The following is a 21,987-nucleotide window of genomic DNA, read 5'->3' as shown; positions in this document are numbered from 1 at the left end:
AAAGAGGAAACTGAATCATGACTCAAGACGCGGGGTCTGTGAGCGAAACATGTTTTAGAGGCTCTTTTGGCCTGTTTATGGAAACTTAGTTTGACTGGACTTTAAAGACCTTATTGTTTGTACATTCAGGGTGGTGCAATATATCAATATTATATCAATATTGTGATGTGAGACTAGATATCATCTTAGATTTTGGATATCATAATATTCTGATATGGCACAAGTGTTGCTTTTCCTAGTTTTAAAGGCTGAATGACAGTAAAATTGTGTAATTTCCTGAATTTACCAGACTGCTTTAGTTGTTATATTATTTGCCTTTACCCACTTAATCATTATATATACATTGCTGATGATTATTTATCAAAAATCTCATTGTGTGAATATTTGTGAAAGCACCAATAGTCATCCCTACAATGCTGTCGCAATATCGATATTGAGGTATTTGGTCTAAATGTTGTGATATTTGATTATGTCCACAATGCCCAGCCCTATGTATGTTCATATTTTGTAATATTGCCTCTAGTCCTGATAGAAGCAGCAGTGCAAGACTTCCCTTTATAGCACTTTTAACTTCATAAGGGAAAGAGCACTACTCTATAAATATAGTTATTTGTTATGTTAGAGACCTTTATGTTTTTTGTGAAGGATTATCCTGGCAATGAAATATATGAGCAATTTGCAAACCTTTATGGTGAAATTGTCTTTTAGTGAGCTCGCTGCAGTCTTGTAGGGTGACTGAGGTAAGCTCTGGTTTCTGTTTGTTTTTCAGGTAGGTTGTATCCTCAGGGCATGTAGTGTTTCTTGTCTCTCCTTTGCCAAGATTATTGGGAAGACCTCACCAGAATCCTCCTCCCCCGGATCAATTCAGAGAAATGTCTCAGCATGTTTTGCCTGCATGGTATGCACCATATTCATGTGTGAGTGTGAGTGTGGTTGACTGGGGGAGTGCAGACTATCACAGTCTCACTTTGACTCGTCTGCAGGCAGACTGCACACAAATATCTTGGGTACAGATAACTGTTGCTATAGCAGTTCTCATCGTGGGTCTATTCTGGGGGAGGGGACTCGAATTATGGATTAAATTGAAGCATATCACTTTTAATGTTTTTAGTTTGGTGGTTGAATATGCAAATATTTCAAGAAATAATAAACCCAACACTCCCCAGGACGGTGAAAAAGAGAAGACATTAAGCCTGAAGTGAATAACAAACAGCACTGTAGCAATGTTTGGGTAAGTCAGTTTGGACAGACCTCATTTAGTACAATACAGTGTTTAGCAAAGGTCTGACAGCTCCCCCTACTGTCACATCTTTTCAACTACAACAAGCTGTTACACAGTGCATGCCATTATTTACACTACATTGCATCACTACTCAGACAATACAGTTCCCACAATAATATTTATAAAAACATAAGTTTTTATTTTTTTTATTTTATTCAACTATTAAAAATTCAACATTGCACATTCAACAATTTTACAACTGCAGCAATATGCACTTCCCTATACACAGAAAATTATACATTTGAATAAATAAAGTATTTCATAAACATATTTACATATAACAATTACTCATATTGCATTACTCTCTAAAATAATCAGGTACTCGTCAATGAGCACATTTCTGGGCCATAGCTCAACATTCAGAGACATAACAGAGTAGTGGAAAATGTCCATAACATCCTCTTTGTGTTACAAGTCATTACTCATACAGTATTAAGGTAGTACAGTGTGATGCAAGATGAACACATTTCTTATGAAAATAAAGATTTGAAGGAATCCGAATCACATTAGAAAGAGCACTTGGGTTTCCGCTGATTCCCCCACAGTATCATTTAATCATTTGTTCATTAGAATACAGACAAAGTTAACAAACTCCCTCCTCACAATGTTTAATAAACAAACATGGAATTGTGGACTATAAACCTGAAAATCATCTAAAACTGTGATGTATTATTAAAATCTAAGACAAATGACCTGTGAAACAGCAGCACAGACTGAGTCAAATGTGTAAAATTGCAACATCTTGACATTATACAGATGTTTTGCCATTATCACATACAAATTATTCAACACACTGATATAAGCCTACTGTATATCTCATTGCACCTTACCTCTTCTCAGTTTACAGCAAACTATTACAGTGTATTACATCTCAAAGCTTGGCTCCCCACACATCCTTTGTTGTTAACTATGCAAATTTGCAGGCATTTCATCAACTGAAAAACACCTGCATACATCTGCATTTAAAAAGCACCCAAAGACAAGGCTTTCTGGCTGCATGTGAGGTTACCGCAGTTTATTTGCAGGTGCAGGCAGCAGACTAGTCTACAGTAGAACGGACTGTTGACGATGCATTGTGTCCCACCCCCTGGGCATTTCTGTCAGGGTGACCATGTCACAGGCCGTCCATCATGGCCAGTAGGTCGTCTCCTTTGCTGCTGGCGCTGGGAGATTGATCTCCAGACTCTGTGAACTCCCCCATGATTTTGGCTAGCTCAGCATTAGCTTGTTGGTCCTGAAAGACAGTGTTATCCAGTGCCAGAGTGATCAGACTTATACCTCATTACAGTAAATCCTGTTAGAATGGCAAAGCCTCGCATCTATGATAATTGACGGTATAATGAGATAAATAACATTTGGGTCAAATCATTGGGGTCGCTTATCAAGCGTAAAAGACGGGCTACTGGTAGTGAGAGGTTGGATGACAGACGTACAATCAGTTATTTTTTGTCATTAAAGCAATAGCAAGCAAGCAATATTTAGATTTTCATTACACAAATGATGGCCTACAGCTCTTTCTTATTAACTGGGTATCACTCACAGAGAGAGTTTGTGTGGACAGATAAATAAGCTTTACCTTTGTTGCTTGGATCTTTATGACTCCATATGAAAGCTCATCTGGTCTTGATATTAATGCCTCTCTGAGAGAAAGAAGAAGAGGAGAATGTTAGTTTTTAATAAAAATAAGTAAGAAATTTTATTTTCTTCACACAAGGTAAAAGGTACTCACTCTTCCTCCTCATCAGTAGCAAAGAGGTTGATCCGGAAGCCACTGTCTGCGTTTCCTGATTTCTGAACTTCTAACCCTCCCATTAACCTGGCCAACAGATTCAACTCCTCTTTGGCTAGAGGGTTGGGAGCAGCATTGACCTGTTGAGACAACACCTTGTTTACTGGAGTTACTTTTATTTGTATGCATGAAGTTCAAGAAATATTGTGTAGTAAAAAATAAAAAAGTCATTAATGTTTACAGTGCTAACAGCGAACCTGTTTCACCTTAGTGTGTTGAGCAGAGTTTTTAGAGGTTCCTGACATATGGGTTTCCACTGGGCGGCTCACACTGTACCTGAAAGTCAAGATTAAAAAGACAAAGAGAATGAACGCTTACAGTATGTCTGTGCAACACAGTCCCAAAGATGACCTGCACAAGTAGCAGAAATACTTTATTTATACTGTTTTTCTGCAGTGTGTCGGTAGTAGATGTTGGGTTACAATGTAAACTATCACATGAAATTATTTGACATATCACCACAGAGGTTCAAATGTCTAGGAATGGATGAGCTGCGAAGCGCGTCTGTGAGTAGGATAGAATTTCATTATATTTTGGATAGTTTATGCCTTTATTACACCCATAGTAGAGAGATGGCAGGAAACGAGGGAGACGGAGATGTAGTAATGGACCCAAACTGGGGACATTGTAGTTCATGGTCAGCATCTTAAACCCTAAACCACGGGGCATCTTGACAGAGAATCTTTTAACTTGATGTCATAGCATAAATATCACCGAGTCATGGTCATGTACATATTTTGAAAGTCTTACATGTTTGTGCCTAGTTTGGTGACCCTGTCTCCAAAACTCTCAAAAGATCCTTCCCGGAGAGCAGCGGTATAGTTTCCTCCATTATTGAACTGCAGCCTGCTCACCTCCTCACCGGTACAGCTAAACATCCTGGAATTATCAGATACAAAAACACACAATATTATGGACATGTAAGCTCTGAATACCTTGTTTATACACAGTAATTTCTTTTGAATTTCTGTTGCTCATGATAAAAGAAGTTCTTTGTTGTAGGGCTGTTCTGTAGGTTCTGTGGGTTTCATTTAATATTTAAACACCGTTGAAGCTCAGATGTTTTGCATGTGAGCTCTTGTTCCCTTGTTGTAGTAAATGTTGCACTGTGCACAAAGAGCCTTTAAGTAATTTAATCCAAGCTATAAGTACAACTCATCTAAACTTAGAATCCAAATGCTTGTTCTACAAAACCTCTGTAATGCAATTAGCTGCAGGCAGGCTGACTTAACTTGAGATTACGGTTTCGGTTTAAGATCAGCAAATAGACTACAGTATATGAAAGGGAAAAAAGCAAACATTAAAGATCATTAGAGGGACCAAAGGTACATTTTACTATCCAAACCATTTGTTTAATCTTAGTCTCAGTTAAGTCCATCATTCTTCAGTGTGAAGATTATTTGGGTCTGAAGGATAACAGCTGTATGCTGTGGTACCTTATCAAGCCAGGGATTAGTGTTCCATGGGGCACTGGACCACTAGTGGGAAGTACAAAGCGGCCGTTGGAGTTCTGCACTTTGTCCTTGAGGAAAATAGACACCTGGCATAGAAGAAAAAAAGGGGAATATTCTCTAATTAAGGTTTTTCAAATACTTTCCATCAATCCAAATCTGTAAGAGTGCATAAAGTTCTCCAAATGAATGGACTTACCCTTATATGCATGTCTTGGAAGAAGATAAGAAGAGTTTGTCTAATCAGCTGGAATTCACCATTAGATAAAGGTGTGTACATCTAAAAATATACATTACAAATTAGATTAAATCAGCATTGAATAATAAACGGGTGAATAATAAACACTGAAACTGAATTTTAATATAAAAACAGATTATTATTATTATTTATTGATGTATACATTTTATTTACTTTACAGCATTATCCCTTTTAGCCCAGTATAATCATATAATAACAAGCAAATGATAAAATAACTGCTTTTGACACTTCACCCAACCTATGCAGTCATAGCTCAATATATGTAATAATCTAATTGGTTTTAAATGTTCCCACGTATAACCACATACTGTATGACTTGCATCATTGATCACTTGAGTGAAATCGGCTGTGCTGTATATTCACATGAACACTTAACTTCACAGTTTCTCCTTGTGTTTTAAATAAGTAACTGTCAAATAAAATGTTTCTACTGAACTCTGTTGGCTTTGTAGTCAGTATGTAGTTGGGCTGGATGGTTTTGTTTTGCTTATTTTCACCGGTCTGACATATTGACCCCTCTACTATTTTCGGTCATATGACTGTGACACTCAACATTGACATGCGTGTCCTATTATTGGCTATTTAAGTTGCACTTCATTCTTAAATCTTGCCTGAGGAAAAGCAATGATTCACAATGTATCACCAGCGAAGTGAACGTGAAGCCAGATCATACTCCACAGCTGACTATACATGAGTAAACTCTAATAAAAACATCACTATTTTTACATCTTAAGTTGTTTCCCTCTCTTCTTAATATAGTTAGATACGTTTGAGATCCTTTTTGCATTCTGCATCTTTTTTCAGTTGACCTAGTTCACATTCAGCCAAAAAAACTCAAAAAAAAGATGCTATGTTGCATGATGTTGCAACAAGCTGCAGGAAACAACAACAAGCCACATGTAATGTTGCTTTTCACTACTATTCATAACAAATGTGAATGCAGTTAACTCACCTCTATGAGCTTTCGGTACGTGTCATCAATCTGGCTCAGAATGCAGGGAGAGTTTTTCACAAAGTCCTTGATTGCGTCCATGTGGTTGAAGGAGACCAGGAGGATATCCTTGGGCCGAGGGCAGAGAAGCACCTGGTACTTGAAAGCCATGGTCATCAAGTCGTAGAGCTGTGAAAAGGGACACACATGCATGCATGACTTCATCGCCTCATCCATCAAAATAAATTCATGCTTTTGTTGTATAATAAAAACAGCAGAGAGAGCCACATAAAAAAAAACATTAAACTAGATATTACTGTTGTAGTGAATGCTTGAATGCAACAAAATAACATGATATGCTTGTTACACACTTGTTATATGAATATTAAGTATTGATTGATGTGTAGATTTATCTAATGTAGATCCAAAGCATGCTTGACCTTAAAATACTAATCTAGTGTATGTCCTGAAAATGCTCTAAGACAAACTGACATAACTCTGCTGTTGATGAAAAATGTGATAAATACGTGGATAAAGTTTGGGTATAGAAGTGAAAATTCAAAACTAGAAATATTGCCTCATGGTTGTATGCCTCTGTCAAGTTGCAGTTTACATCCATCATATTATATTTGTAGTGAAGACTTTCAGGGAAACTAATAAAAAGGTATTAAGTGTATTTTTTGGCGAAGTGGAAGTTATCACTATATTGACATGTATGATTCCAGTGAATAATTTCCAGTGAGAAACACACTGTCATCACTAAGAGACTATTTTTACAGTACAGTGTACTGATAGAGAGCTTCGTCACATGGTGCAATGATAATCACCTGAAGCTCTATATCAGCAAAACCAATGAGCTTGTGGTGGACTAGCAGAGGAACAGGAGGCCCCCTGTCCTGGCTGTCATCCAGGAAGAGGAAGTGAAGAGGGTGGACTCATACAAGTACCTTGGGATAACAATATGCAAAGAAGCTACAAATGCTAAAACATCACCACAGTTTCAAGGTGGGCACCCAAGATTAGTGTCACCAATTCAGTATCCGACCAAATGTAAAATATGGTCACAATCTCCCCTTCTACGCCTGAGTTATGGTGTTGAATAACGGCCAGAAAAGTGTTTTTGCAGAACATTATGATGTCACATGGAAGATGACCTTTGACCTTTTGATATAAAATGTCATCACTTCATCATTTTATCCTATTAGACATTTGTGTTAAACTTTATCATAATTAGCATATGAATTCTTGAGTTATGGCCAAAAATGTGTTTTGGGAGATGTAATGAAATTCCCTCCAGGCTTTCCTGAGATATTGCATTCACGAGAATGGGACGGATGGACGGACAACTCGAAAACATAATGCCTCTGGCCACGGCGGTCAATGGCGCTGAGGCATAAAAAGAACAAAACAGCAAATGACATCTCATCATGTACATGTTACAGAACAGCATATAGCTGTCAACTACATCTGCATGCATGATCACTCTACCTTGTCCATGCTAGCTTGATTGAGTCTCATTATGGAGGCATGGGCCAGCCTGTCGAACACAGTCCGCAGGGCCTTCTTGGAGTAAAGCTCCTGTAGCTTGAAAAGCTCCTCCAGGAACTTTTTGTTGAACATGGTGGTGATGATGTCATTCATAACTAGTCAGGCAAACAGTACAACAGAGAAGTTAAATGAGGATATGCATGCATACTTACTGTCAGCTGAATAGCAAGCAGATGAGCTTTCTATCTGCTGGGCAAAACCTGAAGCCTATCCCAAAGGCCCTAACAAAGCAGCAGCATGGAGAACCATCAGCCATGTATCCTACTTGGTAGCAGACCCGTAGCCAGGTAGAAAAATTTTGGGATGTGAGCCCCTATCAGAATTTTTTTCATTTTCTCTCATCCTGATTTCTGTCAATTTCTGTTGAAAAACAGTCAAACCTTTGGGCTGACATCACCTTTTCCCAAACATTTTACAATCATTTCATGGCGCAGAGGCAATACAAATCAACTACTGTATCTTAACATTTTGAGTTGCAGGAGCTTTAGTGACACTTACCCATAAGCAAGCCAAAGTTCAGGCAACAAAAGGAGCCGTGAGAAATGCAAGTTCTCAGAGCAGAAACCGAGAGACACTGTGGTCACCCCAGATGAGGTTCTTGCTCCATAAGGTAAGAGCAAATTCTATGTTCTGGCTACAGGCCTGCTTGGCACGTGGGAATGCTCTTTTATTTGAGGCTCAAATTTGGTTATATTCAGTGATCACGTTTTAAAAAATGTCTCCCTACATTGTTTAAGCGACTGTACAAATTAGGCTTTTATAACTAATGAAGTCTGTGGCCAGGAGCTAAGCACTCGAGAGACCCGGCCACTTACAGTGCATGATGCACCTGTGTGCAGAGCCAACATCAGTACAGCATTTGAGAGCTGATCTGTGCATATGAGATCTTATCTGGACTCTGTTGTTTGTTTATCAAGTCCTCTAGTTTATCCAGCGCATTGGTTTGGTCTAGATAAAGCAGAGCAAAGAGCTACTATGCACCATTGATTATACTGTAGCTTCTGCAATAATACCTCTCTTTCTGTCATCCTCTGTCCAGCCAGCGATAATGGAGACTTTATGAATTAAAATGAGACAGACAAATGAAATGATGTTCTAACAACCAGCGTGTGTTAAAGGATGCATTCACATTTTTTCAAGTCTGTCTTAAAACAATAGTCAGGTGCTCAACTAAACACTGAAACATGTTTTTCTTGCCATAATCATTCCTCCTGTTCATACTGGCCATGATCCTGTCATAATGCACTTACAATGTAAGTGATGGGGGCCAAAATCCACAAGCCTCCTTCTGGGCAAAAATGTATTTAAAAGTTTATTTGAAACTGATATGAGGCTTCAGTTGTCCAAATAAAGTAGTGACAAAGTTCCTCTTTTTGTTATTATACTTCACCGCAGCTCAACAGGGAAACATTGTCCGAGGAAACACAAAGAGGGAATTTAATGCTAAAAAGACTGTAAATGTGGCAGATATCCATTTGATATAACTAACTCAGACTTCTGAATCCTCATATAAGCTCCAGATAAACTTTTGAATGCATTTTTGCACAAAATGACTGTGTGGACACACTGTGGATTTTCCATCACTTACATTGAAACTGCTTTTGAATAGATTCTTTGAACAGTCACCGTGAACAGGAGGAATGATTACAGAGAGGAAACCTCTCTCAGTGTTCATATGGGAACCTGACTGTTGTTTTAAGACATACTTGAAAAACTGTGAACCTATCCTTTAATGGCATCTCAAAACCTTACATAATATCATTTCTTATGCTAAAATGATACATACATTATCGGATATAGACTATGTGAATTTGTAGCATCCAGTCTAAATTTGTGGAAGTCAGGCCACATATTATGGTATTTTGTAGACAATTATTAACTAATCTACGTGAATTATTATTTTAGCAAAATATGTGGAATAACAAAAGTGAACCAGCTGATTTTTCTTTATATTAGCTTCTCTGAATTAACGAAACTATCAGTCCAACAACCAGTAACCGACTGAACTGGATGTGTTTTTACTACAGTGTAACGTTTAACTACGTTTCACTGCAGGGTGACATTTGTGTTGTTAGCTTTAGCTGTTACCTTTCTCAGATTTGACAGGAGGGATATTCTGAGCTCGAAGCCGCTGGTCCAGGATGTACAGCATTTCTCCACCGAGATTGATGAAAAGCAGAGGCAGAGTCTTTGAAGACATGGTGGTATCTGGATGGTTTAAATCTCTCTGGAAAATATAGGCAGCTAGCGATTGTGGCTAGCCTTTAAACTAGCTCGAATGCTTGATGAAAGGGGGTCTGTCTAGTTGCCAAAGCCTCTTCTGGTTGCCAGGCCACGAAGTGAACAGCCAATCAGAGCTCCGTGCGTCAGTGGGTCTTGTGTCGTATAGCCCCGCCCCGTGAAACGGCGGAGGGAGCGCGCGTTGAGAAAAAAGCTCGCCCCCGAGCTCTATGCTTCCCCCCCAACTTTACTGGCCAAATATTGAAATACATCCCAGACATGAAGAATACACGAATACAGGAAAACCATCACACAAACAGTCGAACAAAACCACAAAGGACAGAGAGACCATAAACCATAAAGGCACAGGAAAAGAATCAAAACGAAACAAAACAAAACTTATTTTTAATCTGATAAATGTTATATTTGAGAAGTGAAAGTCAATTTAATGCATGACTAGTTATATGTTAACAATGAGGATAAAACCTGTGTTTGTGGCAGTGTTTTGATGTGTTTGTTGGGCCAACAAACTATTTTGTTTATTTTTTCATAATTAAATCGTTTTCTAAAATTTTTCTTGAGTGCTTTGCAAGAAGATGTTTTAATTTTCTTCCAGCGTGAATCTGGCTTTAATTTCAGAGGCTATATTTGTGCATCCTCTAAATGTAAATTAAATCCTGAGTACTTACAAAGGAGAAAAACTTGGATTTCCAGGTAAACAATTACATTTTGTTGGGTAAACGTTTTTTTCATAGATGCAAATATTTAAAGTTTAAACAAAGTCTAAAGTTGATTTGATCCTGTTGTGGGGAAACAGGTCACCTGTTCACATTGTCAATTTGATAGAGGTGTGAACCTCCTTTCTCATTGAACACAGGGGGTCAGTATCTGACAGTCCTTGTTGTTGTTGGATGTTGTTGAAAGTGGTTTGAAGACAAAAATGAAACCTAAAAACTTCTGGGGAGATTTTCAATCTACAGTTTCTTCCCCGGCCTTCTCAGTAAAGTGGAGTGAAAGTGTACTTGTCAGAATAGAGATCCATCAGATATAGTTTCACATAAACAACTGAACTCAAGTGGACAAAAGAGCTCTCTTGTGGCCAAATCATGCAATTGCATTTCTAAAACTACAACATACTACAGTAAAGTGAAAAAAAAAAGAAAAAAGAAAGAAATATGACCAGTGCAATGAGGCATTGTGCCTCTTGGAAATGATCACATATTTAATCTATAAAATCACAGTTATGTGAATAAGCATAATTGCTCCAAAGCATAAAGAACAAGTCAGTATTCATAGTGGTCCACAATATTCAAAAGGAAAACATCCTCTCACAAACCACCCATGAACATTTTAGAGAATAATTTACTGATAAAATAAAAAATATTTGCCTGTATAGTTGGATGATATTTGAACCACTATCAAAACATTGCAAAAAAAAGGAAAACCTCAGGATTGTTACCTCATTTCAACATATAAATAGACAGGCATGAAACTTGCCTTTCACTTCTAAAGTATTATATAACAGATAAAAATTGCTGCTAGAGTTCATTTTGAGCCTTATTACTCTTCATAGAACCTCAGTGGTACGAGCACGAGTAAAAGCACAACACCTCATTTTCACAGGGGCGGGGCTATGAGAGCCTCCAGGAAGGGAAGGGGTCAGATGGATGTGAAACTTTCAATATGACCACAGTGTGAATCATATAAAACTGACTTTGTGCACCCACCAAAGTGCAAATGCAATTGAATAATAAATGACTTGAATATTACAACAGATAAAAAGTAAAAATACAAACTCAATTAATTTGTTCATTGCATTTCATCATGTCACAAAAGACACTTGCAAAATTATTAGTTTAGAGCAGTGGCTCCCAACCTAGGGGTCATCAGATACTTTTATTACACAAAATAATGTGTATTTTAATGATTTTGCTTGTGTTCTTGTGAAATACTCAATACGTTCGTCTCTTCAAGCCTCTAATACTTAACACTAAGCAATCCAAGAAGGAAAATCAGTCATTGATTGAACTGCTCACAATTTATGTCCACACTAAGACCATAACCTGTGATAAAGGGTCTCAAGTACACATTATTTTTTAGAGGCGACAAGTCAAGAAGGTTGAGAGCCACTGGTTTAGAGGTTAGCACTGCAATATAGCTGCAAAAATAATCTACATTTTCTGTCAGAGCTCCATGTTGTTCATTACTAAATTGTTATAAAACCAACATTAAAAAGTAAATGAAAAAAAAACGTATTTTTTATTGATAATATTGTACGAAATGGTCCATGCTTAAATGAAATAGATGTTTTTGTGAGTGATTTTGAGCGAACAAATCAATTCATTTAAAATTAATTTTATTCACACAGGTATACATACAATACAAGGCTACAGAAAAGATTACATTTAATACATTCTGAATTGCATAAGTTTCTCTGTCTTTGTTGTTAGCTAAGTTTCCTAAAAGCAATAAACAAATTATTTGATCAAGAAAAAAGGAAGAATGGAAGGGGTAATCACTATATGAAAAAGACACATAGTGGGTCAGAATCCTTTAGGGCTGTTATGATGAAACTTCTCCATTCCTGATGCGGATTTCTCGTGCCATTCTGCACACCTCACAAAGTCCGCAGAAAAATGTCATCAAGGCGTCGTTGCATACTGTCCCCTGTGGTGAAATTATTGCGACAAAATCACAACACAGAACATGCTAACCTTCTCTGAAGAAATGTGCTACAGCTCAGGCTTCTCAATTACAAGGAAAACCCAAGCTTCCCTGTGTTTATGAAATCTCTGTATTTCAAAAGATACTGAAAGCAAGTCAGACTTCCTCTATGTGACCTCCCGAGATGTGAGAGAAATATAACATACCTGAATACCATAGGTCAGTCTCATGTGAGTCCTCATTGCTGTTATGCCTCCTGGCACACAACCCAAGCAGCAGTTTTCTCCGTACTTATTTGCTGTATAGCAGCTCAATGCCATTGGACAGAGGCAACCAACAGCACCTGCACAAAAGAAGAGTATTTCATTATGATTGTTTGAAGGAGAAAAAAAGTTCAGTGGTGCTTGAGTGTGTCTTCATTGGACAAAAAAAAAAAAAAACACAGTCAGAATAAACATCTTGAATTGTACTCACAGACTAAGAAGTCGCTGCAGCAGGAGCACAGGCCAGTGCTCCACTGCCCTGTTTGGACATTTGTCCCATAGCCACCTGCACCTGGTTGATGGGTCACCACTGGGTTTGACATTTCGATCACTGGTTCTGCTTGTTTAGCTTTAGCTGCCTAGTTAGGAACACATTCAACTGTTAGTGCGGTGATAGAACGAGAAAGCAGTTTTTTGCAGGTGAAAAAGCTCTAGGAGAAATGACTTAAATTGATCTTTCCATATGCCTGTTTTCATATTTTGCTGCGTGGTTACTTATATACGATTCTACTCATTTGCACAGTAGCTAAGGTCAAATTTTAACTTTTTATGGAATCATTCAGAAATATAAAGAAAGATATTTTAGTGCTCTCCAATGGAAGATAGGAACAGAATCCATACGTTATTCATACTCTTAAACTCAATCAGCATTCATGCAAAGTAATCATAGCAAGAAACATTTCATGGACTTGTTCCTTAACACTGAACAAGACGCTGGTTTGAGGGCTTTGACAGCTTTCAAGATGTACTCGCTGGTTAATTTATAATAGTTTCTCATGGTTATTAAATAAGAAATATACAAATATTTTCAGAAAATCCTTCTCAACACAGTGTATGTTAACTCAGTTCGTCCATTAATGTTGCTCAAAAATACTCTTGCTTGAAAGACTTGAAAATGTCTAAGTATTTTAAGAATGTCATGTCACTTTGGAATTACCCCTGCAAGATTTTTTTTCTGTAGCCATAAGACAGTGCTAGATCATAGTACTGTCGCAGTGTATAAAAGTTATTAACAATTAATTCTTAAGTTCATTTTGTGCAAGAGGAAAAAAAAGAGATGTCACTTACGAGAAGAGTCGTGTCAGTCTGCGCTCCTCCTGATCAAACCGACAAACTCTGCACACCACACAGGAAGCTCTGACGAGTATGAGCTGTGAAATGCTGGTTTGCCAATAAACTGTTGTTTCCGAGGATGACAAGATCTCTGTGGTGATTCACTGCTACTTTGCTTTGAGGCCAATAGTGGATATAGTGTCAAACAGCTACAGATCACAGAAGCACATGGCCTCTATTTAAAAGGTTTTTCCTCTCACATTTAATCAGCACAGTTCAGAGAACTTATGCATTTGTCACAATCTTACACCACGCCCTCAAATAACACCCTCAAATGCATCATGTTGCAGCTTGAGGTTTTAATCAACTTTCATACTTTGTCACAAGTGCAGTTTGTTTCTTGAGGTTTGAACCAGCAGAAAACTAAAATAGGCTACATTAAAAGGTTCATTTGGATGTTCTTGTCATATGCACACAGAGCTACATTTGTCAGTATTTAAAACATAGATGTGAAATAACATGAATTGATTTATGGAAATGTACAGAATGATGGAGCCTACGTACAGTAGTGATGGTCATATCTCTGTAATACACTGTTTTCTAATCAAGCACATTTGATGTTTATGCATGTGGTTAATTTCATGGTTGTGGTGATTTGGTGTTTCATGAAATTACAGGAAGATCCTTCTGTTATTTGGACTGAATGCAATGTCAGTTTTACAGCCTTTCAGCCAGTTTTACATCAAAGCCAGAAGTGTAACTTATTGTACAGGTTCAACCCATAAAGAGCAGTGCAGCACTTTCTTGCCACATCATTCAGTGTTAAATTATCTATTCAGTTGCAGCCTATGGTGGAAATTTAAGGAAAATTGTTTTTTGTGCACTTCATTGAGCCCTTATAAGCATATTCACAAGTATTGCTCATCATCTACTCCTATGCTAAATGAAATTAACTTCACTTTTGTGCATATAGTTCTTAAGTCACACATTTACTTGACAGCACAAATATATTTTTCAGTTTATTACAATACAACTTTCTGAGACATTTTATTTCCTTTGAATTCTGACATTTTCTTATCATTCTGACATCAGCCTGAAAGCAAAGGGAAATAATATTTTATGATGGTAATGCATGAAAAAGGGATCAATTTACATCACATTACCACATCTGAATAATAGAAATAAAGACATTGCTCTGGGAAAGCATTCAGCATCGTGTTTCAGTATATTATCTTTTACTGACTCTCAACAGCTTTTGTCTTGGCTGTTTCGGCCTCTGTGGTGACAACACTCTGCTTCATCTTCAACCTCTGCTCTGCTTTCTGTTTCTGCACCTCTTTGAAAACCTGAGAACAGACATACATGACCAAGTGTCAGAGGAAGCACAAAATAACACCTTCAACGTGTTAGTCAGATGAGTGCCACATCGACTTGCAGCAGGTCTGAGTAATGCTGTCAGACCATATATATACTGTTTTTTTTAACTCCAAATAATCTTAATGTTGTATGAAAAATGTCTTTGTTTTACACTGCCAGTAAAAAAACATTATATACCATCATGCACAAGAATAAAGAACTTTCCACTGAATAATGGGGCTGTTTGTGTGCTACCTTAATGCAAAAGGCCTTCTTGGCCAGCCAGCGCCGGGTGGCCCTTCTGTAGTACTCTGGAGGGAAAGTGTACGTGATGCCCAGCTGTTCGCATACCTTCTCGAAGGCATCATAGCGAACTAGCCTTAAGTGTTTCAAAAGCTTTTTCCTTCGGTCGATTGCCATGAGCATCCGTCTCTTATTAGCTTTGTCCTAGAATCAAATAAAACATTAAAGAATGCGGTTGTTAGATAAAATAAAAGAAAATGAGAAGTAGGTCACCAAATATGGCTCAGTTTACACACTCATTTCACTATAAGGAAATACTTCATTTGCAACAATTTATATCAGAATGTGCTGCTTTAATGTACTGGGAGACAGCCTCAGCTCTCTTACTATGTCGATCTCACCGAAAGTGTTAAAGGTATGATGTAACATGGAAATTTCCTACCATGACATTGCTATGCATGTCCTTGTTTGATGCGGGGGTGTACACAGGATATCCTGTAGCACATGCATGCCTCACACCAGAGGAAATGTGGAGAGCTGTATTCATACATGAAAGTTCTAGTGATGTCAACTGCCCTATCATGTTACGTCATACAAGGAGACCTTCGTGAGATCTGTCCTAATTTGGCTTACAAGCGCAAAAAATTATGCTGATTCCATTCCTTCTCTCACCTTGTGATGTTTTTGCAAGTGCTCCTGATAGTTTCGGATTCTTGTCGTCAAAATAGCCACTGTGGGAAAAGACATCAAAAGGGAATTGTATGAACATACTGTAGAGTAAAATAGGCTAGATCCTGTTTTTGTATTTTAGTGAAAAACACAGCAAGACTGAAAAACAGCAATTCACCCTTGACTTCCACAGAGCTGCGGTCATTCTCATCCCTCTGAACTTTTGCAATCAGCTGTTCCTTTTTCAGCTGTAGCTTTTCACTCTGAGGACATGCACATGATGTATTTAACGGCCTGTTTATGACTTCTGCTATTGAAACAATCACATTTCATTACAGAAAAGAAAAGTAATAATTGCCATCAGAAGTGAAAAAGAAAGCAGTGTAAAGCAAGACAGACAGAACTTACATGGCACGCTAACTCCAACGAAAGAAGCCTTTTGACAAGATCATCAGTCCTATTAACAGACGATATACTAGTGTTAAAGGAGTGATTAATGTAACAGATGTATAAAATACATGTAAAATTCATTGTTACTCATTTCATCGAAGCTACAGTATATATGCGTGTTTACGTTTGAGCGAGAGGTACAGCTGTATAATCCATCTTCAGCATTGTTGGAGGAAGATCACTGAGCTGGCTCTCAGGACCTGGAGGAAAGAAATTGTTTGAAAAGTTGAAAGCGTGTATTTCAAGAAATGTCACAGCCTGGTGTCAAAATGTGATTTTTAAATGACAATGCAGCCTAACAACACACCTGTCTTCTTTTTCTTTGCAGCCCGAGCATAATGTCTCACCGGCGGTTGAACAGCAAAGCTTCCTGTAACTGATAAGAGAAAAAACATGTATAAATGTATGGATGGATATTCATGAATGAGCAGTGGACAAAAATTATGAAAACTTAGACAAGGGAACCATCGCTGATTTGAGCTCAAAATAGGCCCATAGCACCTTTCATACAAGTCACATGCAATTCAAAGTGATTTACAAGTGATTGACAAACATGCAGGATGGTAAATGTTTATTGGGAGACTAATGCGCACAAAGAGAAATTAAATTAAATTGTAAAATCTAAATAAAATGAAGAAATAATAAAATATAATAATAGATTAGAAAGAAAAATATTTAATAAAACCTACTTTAAAAGTTAAGTTGGTGACTGGAGAACAGGTGAAACAACAAAAATTGCAATGAGATCCAATTGCAACACACACTTACATTAGACAGACACACAAGAAATGACTCAGTGAATAAACAGTGTTTTCCCACCAAAGCTGTCTGTGAATTACAGATGGAAATTTTTCATTATGTGACATAGTTTCAACAAAAATGCATGTTGTGAGCGTCACAAAAGTGGTTTGTATATCAAGACACCCAGATATCTCTTATAACTAAGGCCAAGCATGGTCCCTCAGTGATGTTATAAACTAGCCTATATAAAGTATTAGGGGGGGGGCTGTGGTGGCCTAAAGGTAGAGAAGTGGGCATTTTGTAACTAAGTCCACCGAGTGCTTTCTGTGGCTGTATAATAACCAAGAACAAAATGCTAATAACTTTGCAATTTACAAGACCAGAGGCCTGTAATACGAAGCAGGACTTGGGGTTAGCGAGGTAACCTCAGGTTTAACTCTGGGTTTTCAGTCCTACGACAGTGGTTCACTTCTTACTGGGGTACATCACCATGGTAACTTATGCTGAACAGCTAACCTGCTCAAGAGCACTGTAAAACTGAAAAAAAAGGTCATCACTCCTACAGGATCCTGACATGGACAAAAGTCCAGAGTTACAATAAAGTGACAAGTAAAAAAGAGCGATATACATTTTTATAGGTCCACTCTGATTTTAAAACAGAGCTTCTAACAAACGGAGTGAACATTTACGACACTTAACACATAATGATGACTTTAGCTGCATTTTAATTGTGCAAAGTTTATTTTATCCCCGGAGTGATAGCTGACAGTGTCAGTGACTTGATTCCATCACTGCAGCTCAGAATAATATAAGACAACTGTGTGATGATAACTGGAAATAAACATGAAATGTTGTCTTTTATTAGTAAAATAATCCACACAATGTTAGCCTAATTGGCTCCCATGATAATAAATGCAACATTTCAGTCAAATAGACCTCATCAGTCATTAACTACTTTTCCTCTCTTTGCTTCGGTAGCAGAAACATTCTGGCATTACTTTAAGTTTATTTTTTTCATATTCAGAATGGTTTCTCCATCATCCAACTAAATAGCAAAACATACTCTCTCTATGCCTACTTAAGCCATATATTTTAAGCCTTTGCCAACTTTTAATGTGTGGAAATTATTTCTAGTGTTTCTACATCTTCTTATTCTGTTGTATGATTACAGACTCGTTTACATTTCACTTCACTAACAGAAGTTTTCTGCAGGTATTTGGTATCACTGTTTCATCTCATATCATATGACGCACTTCATTCATGGTTCTGATGAAGTCACTCGTAATAAACAACCCCGCCTCTTTCACATCAACATACACACAGCTGGATAGGAAAACCCAGAGTTGACTGATCTAGTTTATAACCAGCTTCGTAGTACTGGTTATCCAGGCGTCCAATGTTAGGCTCAGTGCAGCCAAATAACGAAAAGATATCCTGGGTATGTGAAAGTGCTTTGTAGTACAGGCCCTAGAGTACAGATGCAGATTAGTTGTTTGGTCTATAAAATGTCAGAAAATGGTGAAAAATGTCGATCATCCTTTCCAAGAGCCTAAGCTGACATCCTCAAATGTCTTCTTTTGTCCCAACCAAAAGCCCACAACCCAAAGATATTCAGTTTACTGTTATAGGGGACTAAAGAAATGAGGAAATATTCACATTTGAGAAACTGGAATCAGAGAATTAGGACTTTTTTTCCCTCAAAAATCATTTATGGATAATCAAAATAGATGGTGATTCATTTAATAGCAACTAATAGAATAATAGTTGCAGCTCTACCTCTCATCATATTGACATACTTTGAATTTGTGGCATGCCACTTAACATGAGAGTGACACTGTCTCCATTGCAAGCTCTTTTTGAAGAGAAGCTGTGAAAATAATCTTAGAGGATGATGATACAACTGATGCACGAGTGATTCAAAACAGAACGAAACAAGTATTATCTTGTAGAGCACGGCAGTCCCACAACCCAGATAAAAACACAACTAAGCACATATCAGATGATGAGCGGATATTGGTTTTCTATATCATTATCGTGATGTCATTTCCTGAGAGATACTGGTGCTTCACCCTGCTTTAAGACATTCGTAAGCGTTTACTTTTTTAAATTTTAATGACAAAAGTGATACCAATGTAATCTGCACAGGGTTGCACCAGTTATCTCTCCTAAGTTAGGGTCTAAAGTCGACACTGTAGAAGCTTAGTAACTATTAGTTTGTAACTAAATCAGCCACTGAAATTGGTTGCACCACGATCACTGGGGGAATAACCTAACTAGTTTGGACCATAGACTGTATAGGTTTGGACGTAAGTCATGACTAAGGCAAGTGGCCAACCAACGATCAAAGATAAGTGTTGGTTCCATCGTCATGGTTACCATGCGCATTAGCTTTTTGGCTAGTATTAGCCACTTGACATAGTAACACATCGTAGTGAGCTAGATCGATACTGAAACATCACATCAATAAATTAGGTTTCAACTGGATTACTGAGTTGCAAAATGGTATGCAATTAAAATGGCGTGCAATTACTGAAAAAAGATGCTGTACGGCAGAAAAAACTGCTGTTTTACCCCAGGGGCATGTGTAACTAGTTGTAACTTAGAGTTATGTTGTTACTTAACTCCGTGATGTAACCACTATTATTTTAGCATCGCATAAACCACAACTTAGTAATAATTTACGTTATAACTAGGCTATGTTTGAACTTACACACAGCTGGTGGAACAGGTTGGTTGAATCGCCTTTTCGCCACTGTTGCAACTCCCCGTCAGCGGTCAGCACTGCTGTCGGTGTTAGCTAGCTAGTTAGCCTTAACTACGATGCTCCAGCTACGTGCTGACCGTTGACTTGGCACAGTCAAACAGCCAGTAACTTACACTGAAATGCGTTAGTCAGATATTTGCTACACACGCCGGCTTATCTTCCAGTTTGTCCCTTTCTCCCACACTTACCGCAGCTGACTCTCGGTCCTGATAGCAAAGCCGAGCTGCATGTCTTCACTGTCACAGCGGAGCACAGAGCGCCGCTCTCCCGCAGAACGCCAGCTGACGACTTGAGAGCCACCCGCAGAGCTATGCTTGCGAACATGGCTCACAGGATAGCTAATTAAGTCGATAATAAACTCCCCGAAAGTGATGAAAATGTGACAGGTAATCACACTCGACCCCTACATGAGGCTCGCCATTTTGGTTAGACCGAACTAGCTGATTGAAAACAGGAACATTTTCCCAGGCTTTGCTATCGATGCCAGAACAAATACGTCGATAGGACAAATTTCGGGATCTGTAATAAATACAACAACAACAACAACAACAAAATATTGCTAGAACGTTATACAAGTGTATAAATCTGCACAAAAAATTGAAAAACATTGAAGAAATACCTTATTATTATCCAGTTTAGCCTTAAAGCCGCCCAATCAAAGCACAGATTTCTGGATATAAAACACAAAAATTATGTAAAATTATATTCAAATTACTATCTATCTAAAGCTATATTGAGAGCTTTAAGCTTTAATTGTATGTGAAAATGGCAAAAACATAATTTCATAATCATTACTTTATATAAACATTATTTGAAAGTAAGTACAAGCAACTATCTAATATATCTACAGACTTTTCCAATTAATGTATGAGATTTATTGTATATAAACAGTATTTGACGGTAATTACAAGTAACTATCCAATATATCCGTCTGACACTCTTCTACAGAGGGATATTTTTTATATATTGTGTGTATACTGCCATTATTCTTCAAAACCTGCCACTTATAGGCTATTTGAGGCTAAAGACAACTGTGTGAAAAAATGTATGGGAGACAAATATAAACCTTGGTGTTTAATGCTGGAATCAAGAGAGAGAGGCAAGCTACACAGCGCCAGGAAATCAAATAATTATAAACTAGAATTTTAATAATAAAGACTGTTGTTTTATCCAATTTGTTATTTTTAGCTACCTTTTCCCTCCTAAAGAACAAACAATAAAGACACTAAATAAAGTGGCAATCATTTTTATATGGGGAACCACTAGAAGTCACAAAGAGGCACTTACTGTAGAAAGGTAAAAAAGATGGAGGCCTTTGAGCTGTAGATCTGGGTTTAAAATTAAAGATAGCTTTTTTGTAAAAACATTGCAGTAGGCATCAAAAGAAAGGCAATGTCAATTGGTGAAGCCCTGAGCTGGACCCAAAAAAAAGGACATGCGAGAAGCTCTATTCCATATTATAAACTCATGTATCTCATATTAGGTTGAAAGTAGAAACTTTGGCATCTTTAAACCAACAGTTTGTAAATTGCTGTTATACTGAGTTGTTCAGTGTTTCAGCAGTTTACTGAAGGTGGTTAAATGCATCACTGTGTAATAAGCAATACTTTAATTTTCTGAGGGCATTTGAACAGTTACTGCAAACTGTATCAGTTTACTTGTAAATCAGTAGTCATTTCCGGATTTTGCAGTTACTTCCCAGCTAGAAATTCTTGTTCTAAAAACGTTCTAACATGTAATGTACATGTAACATGTAATGTTCTAATAATTTTTTCAGTGCAAATTTTTCTTTTGGTTCCTGGAACATTTTAAGATAACGTTCTCTACAAACATCCTAAAAATGTTTGGTGACATCCTTCTTCTTTAGTTATAACATTGTTGGAACATTATGCCCATATGTTCCCTAAAATGTTTACAGCAAGAAGTTTTATTTTGGTTCCCAGAATGTTCTAGGATAATGTTGCCTAAAAATATTCTAAAAATGTTTGACAACCTTCTTAAAATATTTAGTTATAACATTGTTAGAACATTATGCCCAAACGTTCTTCAAAACATTTTCAGCGGAAAGTTTTATTTTGGTTCCAGAATGCTCTAGGATAACGTTCTCTTAGGTTGTCTCACGTTGTCTTACGTTGTCTTACGTTGTCTTACGTTGTCTTACGTTGTCTTACGTTGTTTTTAGAATGTTGCATTGAAAGCATTGTTTGTTATCATGTAACATTGTGGGAATGTTTTATAAAAGAAATTTTTTTAATCTGCTACCTCAACAACATCACCAAAACATCTTCAGAATGTTGCAGACAA

General features: G+C 37.5%; 3 protein-coding genes across 4 annotated transcripts; all 3 read right to left on the bottom strand.

The window, feature by feature from the left end:
* Positions 1–1,412: 1,412 nt before the first annotated feature.
* Positions 1,413–9,599, bottom strand: oscp1b (organic solute carrier partner 1b). The gene is made up of 10 exons (XM_044358523.1): positions 9,349–9,599; positions 7,201–7,355; positions 5,734–5,901; positions 4,722–4,802; positions 4,508–4,611; positions 3,822–3,950; positions 3,278–3,347; positions 3,012–3,151; positions 2,859–2,922; positions 1,413–2,516 (listed from the first exon to the last, which is right to left on the bottom strand). The coding sequence occupies exons 1-10, from the start codon at positions 9,458–9,460 to the stop codon at positions 2,397–2,399; spliced, it is 1,143 nt and encodes a 380-aa protein (XP_044214458.1). The 5' UTR covers positions 9,461–9,599; the 3' UTR covers positions 1,413–2,396.
* Positions 9,600–11,819: 2,220 nt separating this feature from the next.
* Positions 11,820–13,675, bottom strand: LOC122987797 (cornifelin homolog). The gene is made up of 4 exons (XM_044359824.1): positions 13,476–13,675; positions 12,619–12,766; positions 12,351–12,487; positions 11,820–12,147 (listed from the first exon to the last, which is right to left on the bottom strand). The coding sequence occupies exons 2-4, from the start codon at positions 12,728–12,730 to the stop codon at positions 12,043–12,045; spliced, it is 354 nt and encodes a 117-aa protein (XP_044215759.1). The 5' UTR covers positions 12,731–12,766; positions 13,476–13,675; the 3' UTR covers positions 11,820–12,042.
* Positions 13,676–14,428: 753 nt separating this feature from the next.
* mrps15 (mitochondrial ribosomal protein S15) lies at positions 14,429–20,138 on the bottom strand. Of its 2 annotated transcripts, XM_044359823.1 has the most exons (9): positions 19,872–20,138; positions 16,486–16,554; positions 16,303–16,378; positions 16,137–16,185; positions 15,907–15,991; positions 15,732–15,790; positions 15,072–15,263; positions 14,704–14,806; positions 14,429–14,553 (listed from the first exon to the last, which is right to left on the bottom strand). In XM_044359823.1, exons 1-9 carry the CDS (start codon positions 20,005–20,007, stop codon positions 14,549–14,551), a joined length of 774 nt encoding a protein of 257 aa, XP_044215758.1. In that variant the 5' UTR covers positions 20,008–20,138; the 3' UTR covers positions 14,429–14,548. The 2 variants fall into 2 exon arrangements, with proteins under 2 accessions (XP_044215758.1, XP_044215757.1); XM_044359822.1 differs by having other exon boundaries at positions 14,429–14,806.
* Between the last annotated feature and the right edge of the window lie 1,849 nt (positions 20,139–21,987).

This window comes from Thunnus albacares, chromosome 8 (genome assembly GCF_914725855.1).
Source record: "Thunnus albacares chromosome 8, fThuAlb1.1, whole genome shotgun sequence".
Classification (NCBI taxonomy): domain Eukaryota; kingdom Metazoa; phylum Chordata; class Actinopteri; order Scombriformes; family Scombridae; genus Thunnus; species Thunnus albacares.
The sequence above is the reverse complement of the archived record's forward strand: the minus strand, read 5'-3'. Positions and strand labels throughout refer to the sequence as shown.

Coding starts and splice junctions, on each gene's coding strand:
- oscp1b (XM_044358523.1), bottom strand. CDS start 9,460: ATGTCTTCAAAGACTCTGCCTCTGCTTTTCATCAATCTCGGTGGAGAA. Junction 4,612..4,721: donor TCCAAGACATGCATATAAGG/GTAAGTCCATTC, acceptor CTTCTATGCCAG/GTGTCTATTTTCCTCAAGGA. Junction 2,923..3,011: donor GCTACTGATGAGGAGGAAGA/GTGAGTACCTTT, acceptor TCTTTCTCTCAG/AGAGGCATTAATATCAAGAC.
- LOC122987797 (XM_044359824.1), bottom strand. CDS start 12,730: ATGTCAAACCCAGTGGTGACCCATCAACCAGGTGCAGGTGGCTATGGG. Junction 12,488..12,618: donor CTGCAGCGACTTCTTAGTCT/GTGAGTACAATT, acceptor TCTTTTGTGCAG/GTGCTGTTGGTTGCCTCTGT. Junction 12,148..12,350: donor GACTGACCTATGGTATTCAG/GTATGTTATATT, acceptor ATTTCACCACAG/GGGACAGTATGCAACGACGC.
- mrps15 (XM_044359822.1), bottom strand. CDS start 20,007: ATGTTCGCAAGCATAGCTCTGCGGGTGGCTCTCAAGTCGTCAGCTGGC. Junction 16,555..19,871: donor AGGACCGAGAGTCAGCTGCG/GTAAGTGTGGGA, acceptor TTCTCTTATCAG/TTACAGGAAGCTTTGCTGTT. Junction 16,186..16,302: donor GCTGTACCTCTCGCTCAAAC/GTAAACACGCAT, acceptor GTCTGTTAATAG/GACTGATGATCTTGTCAAAA.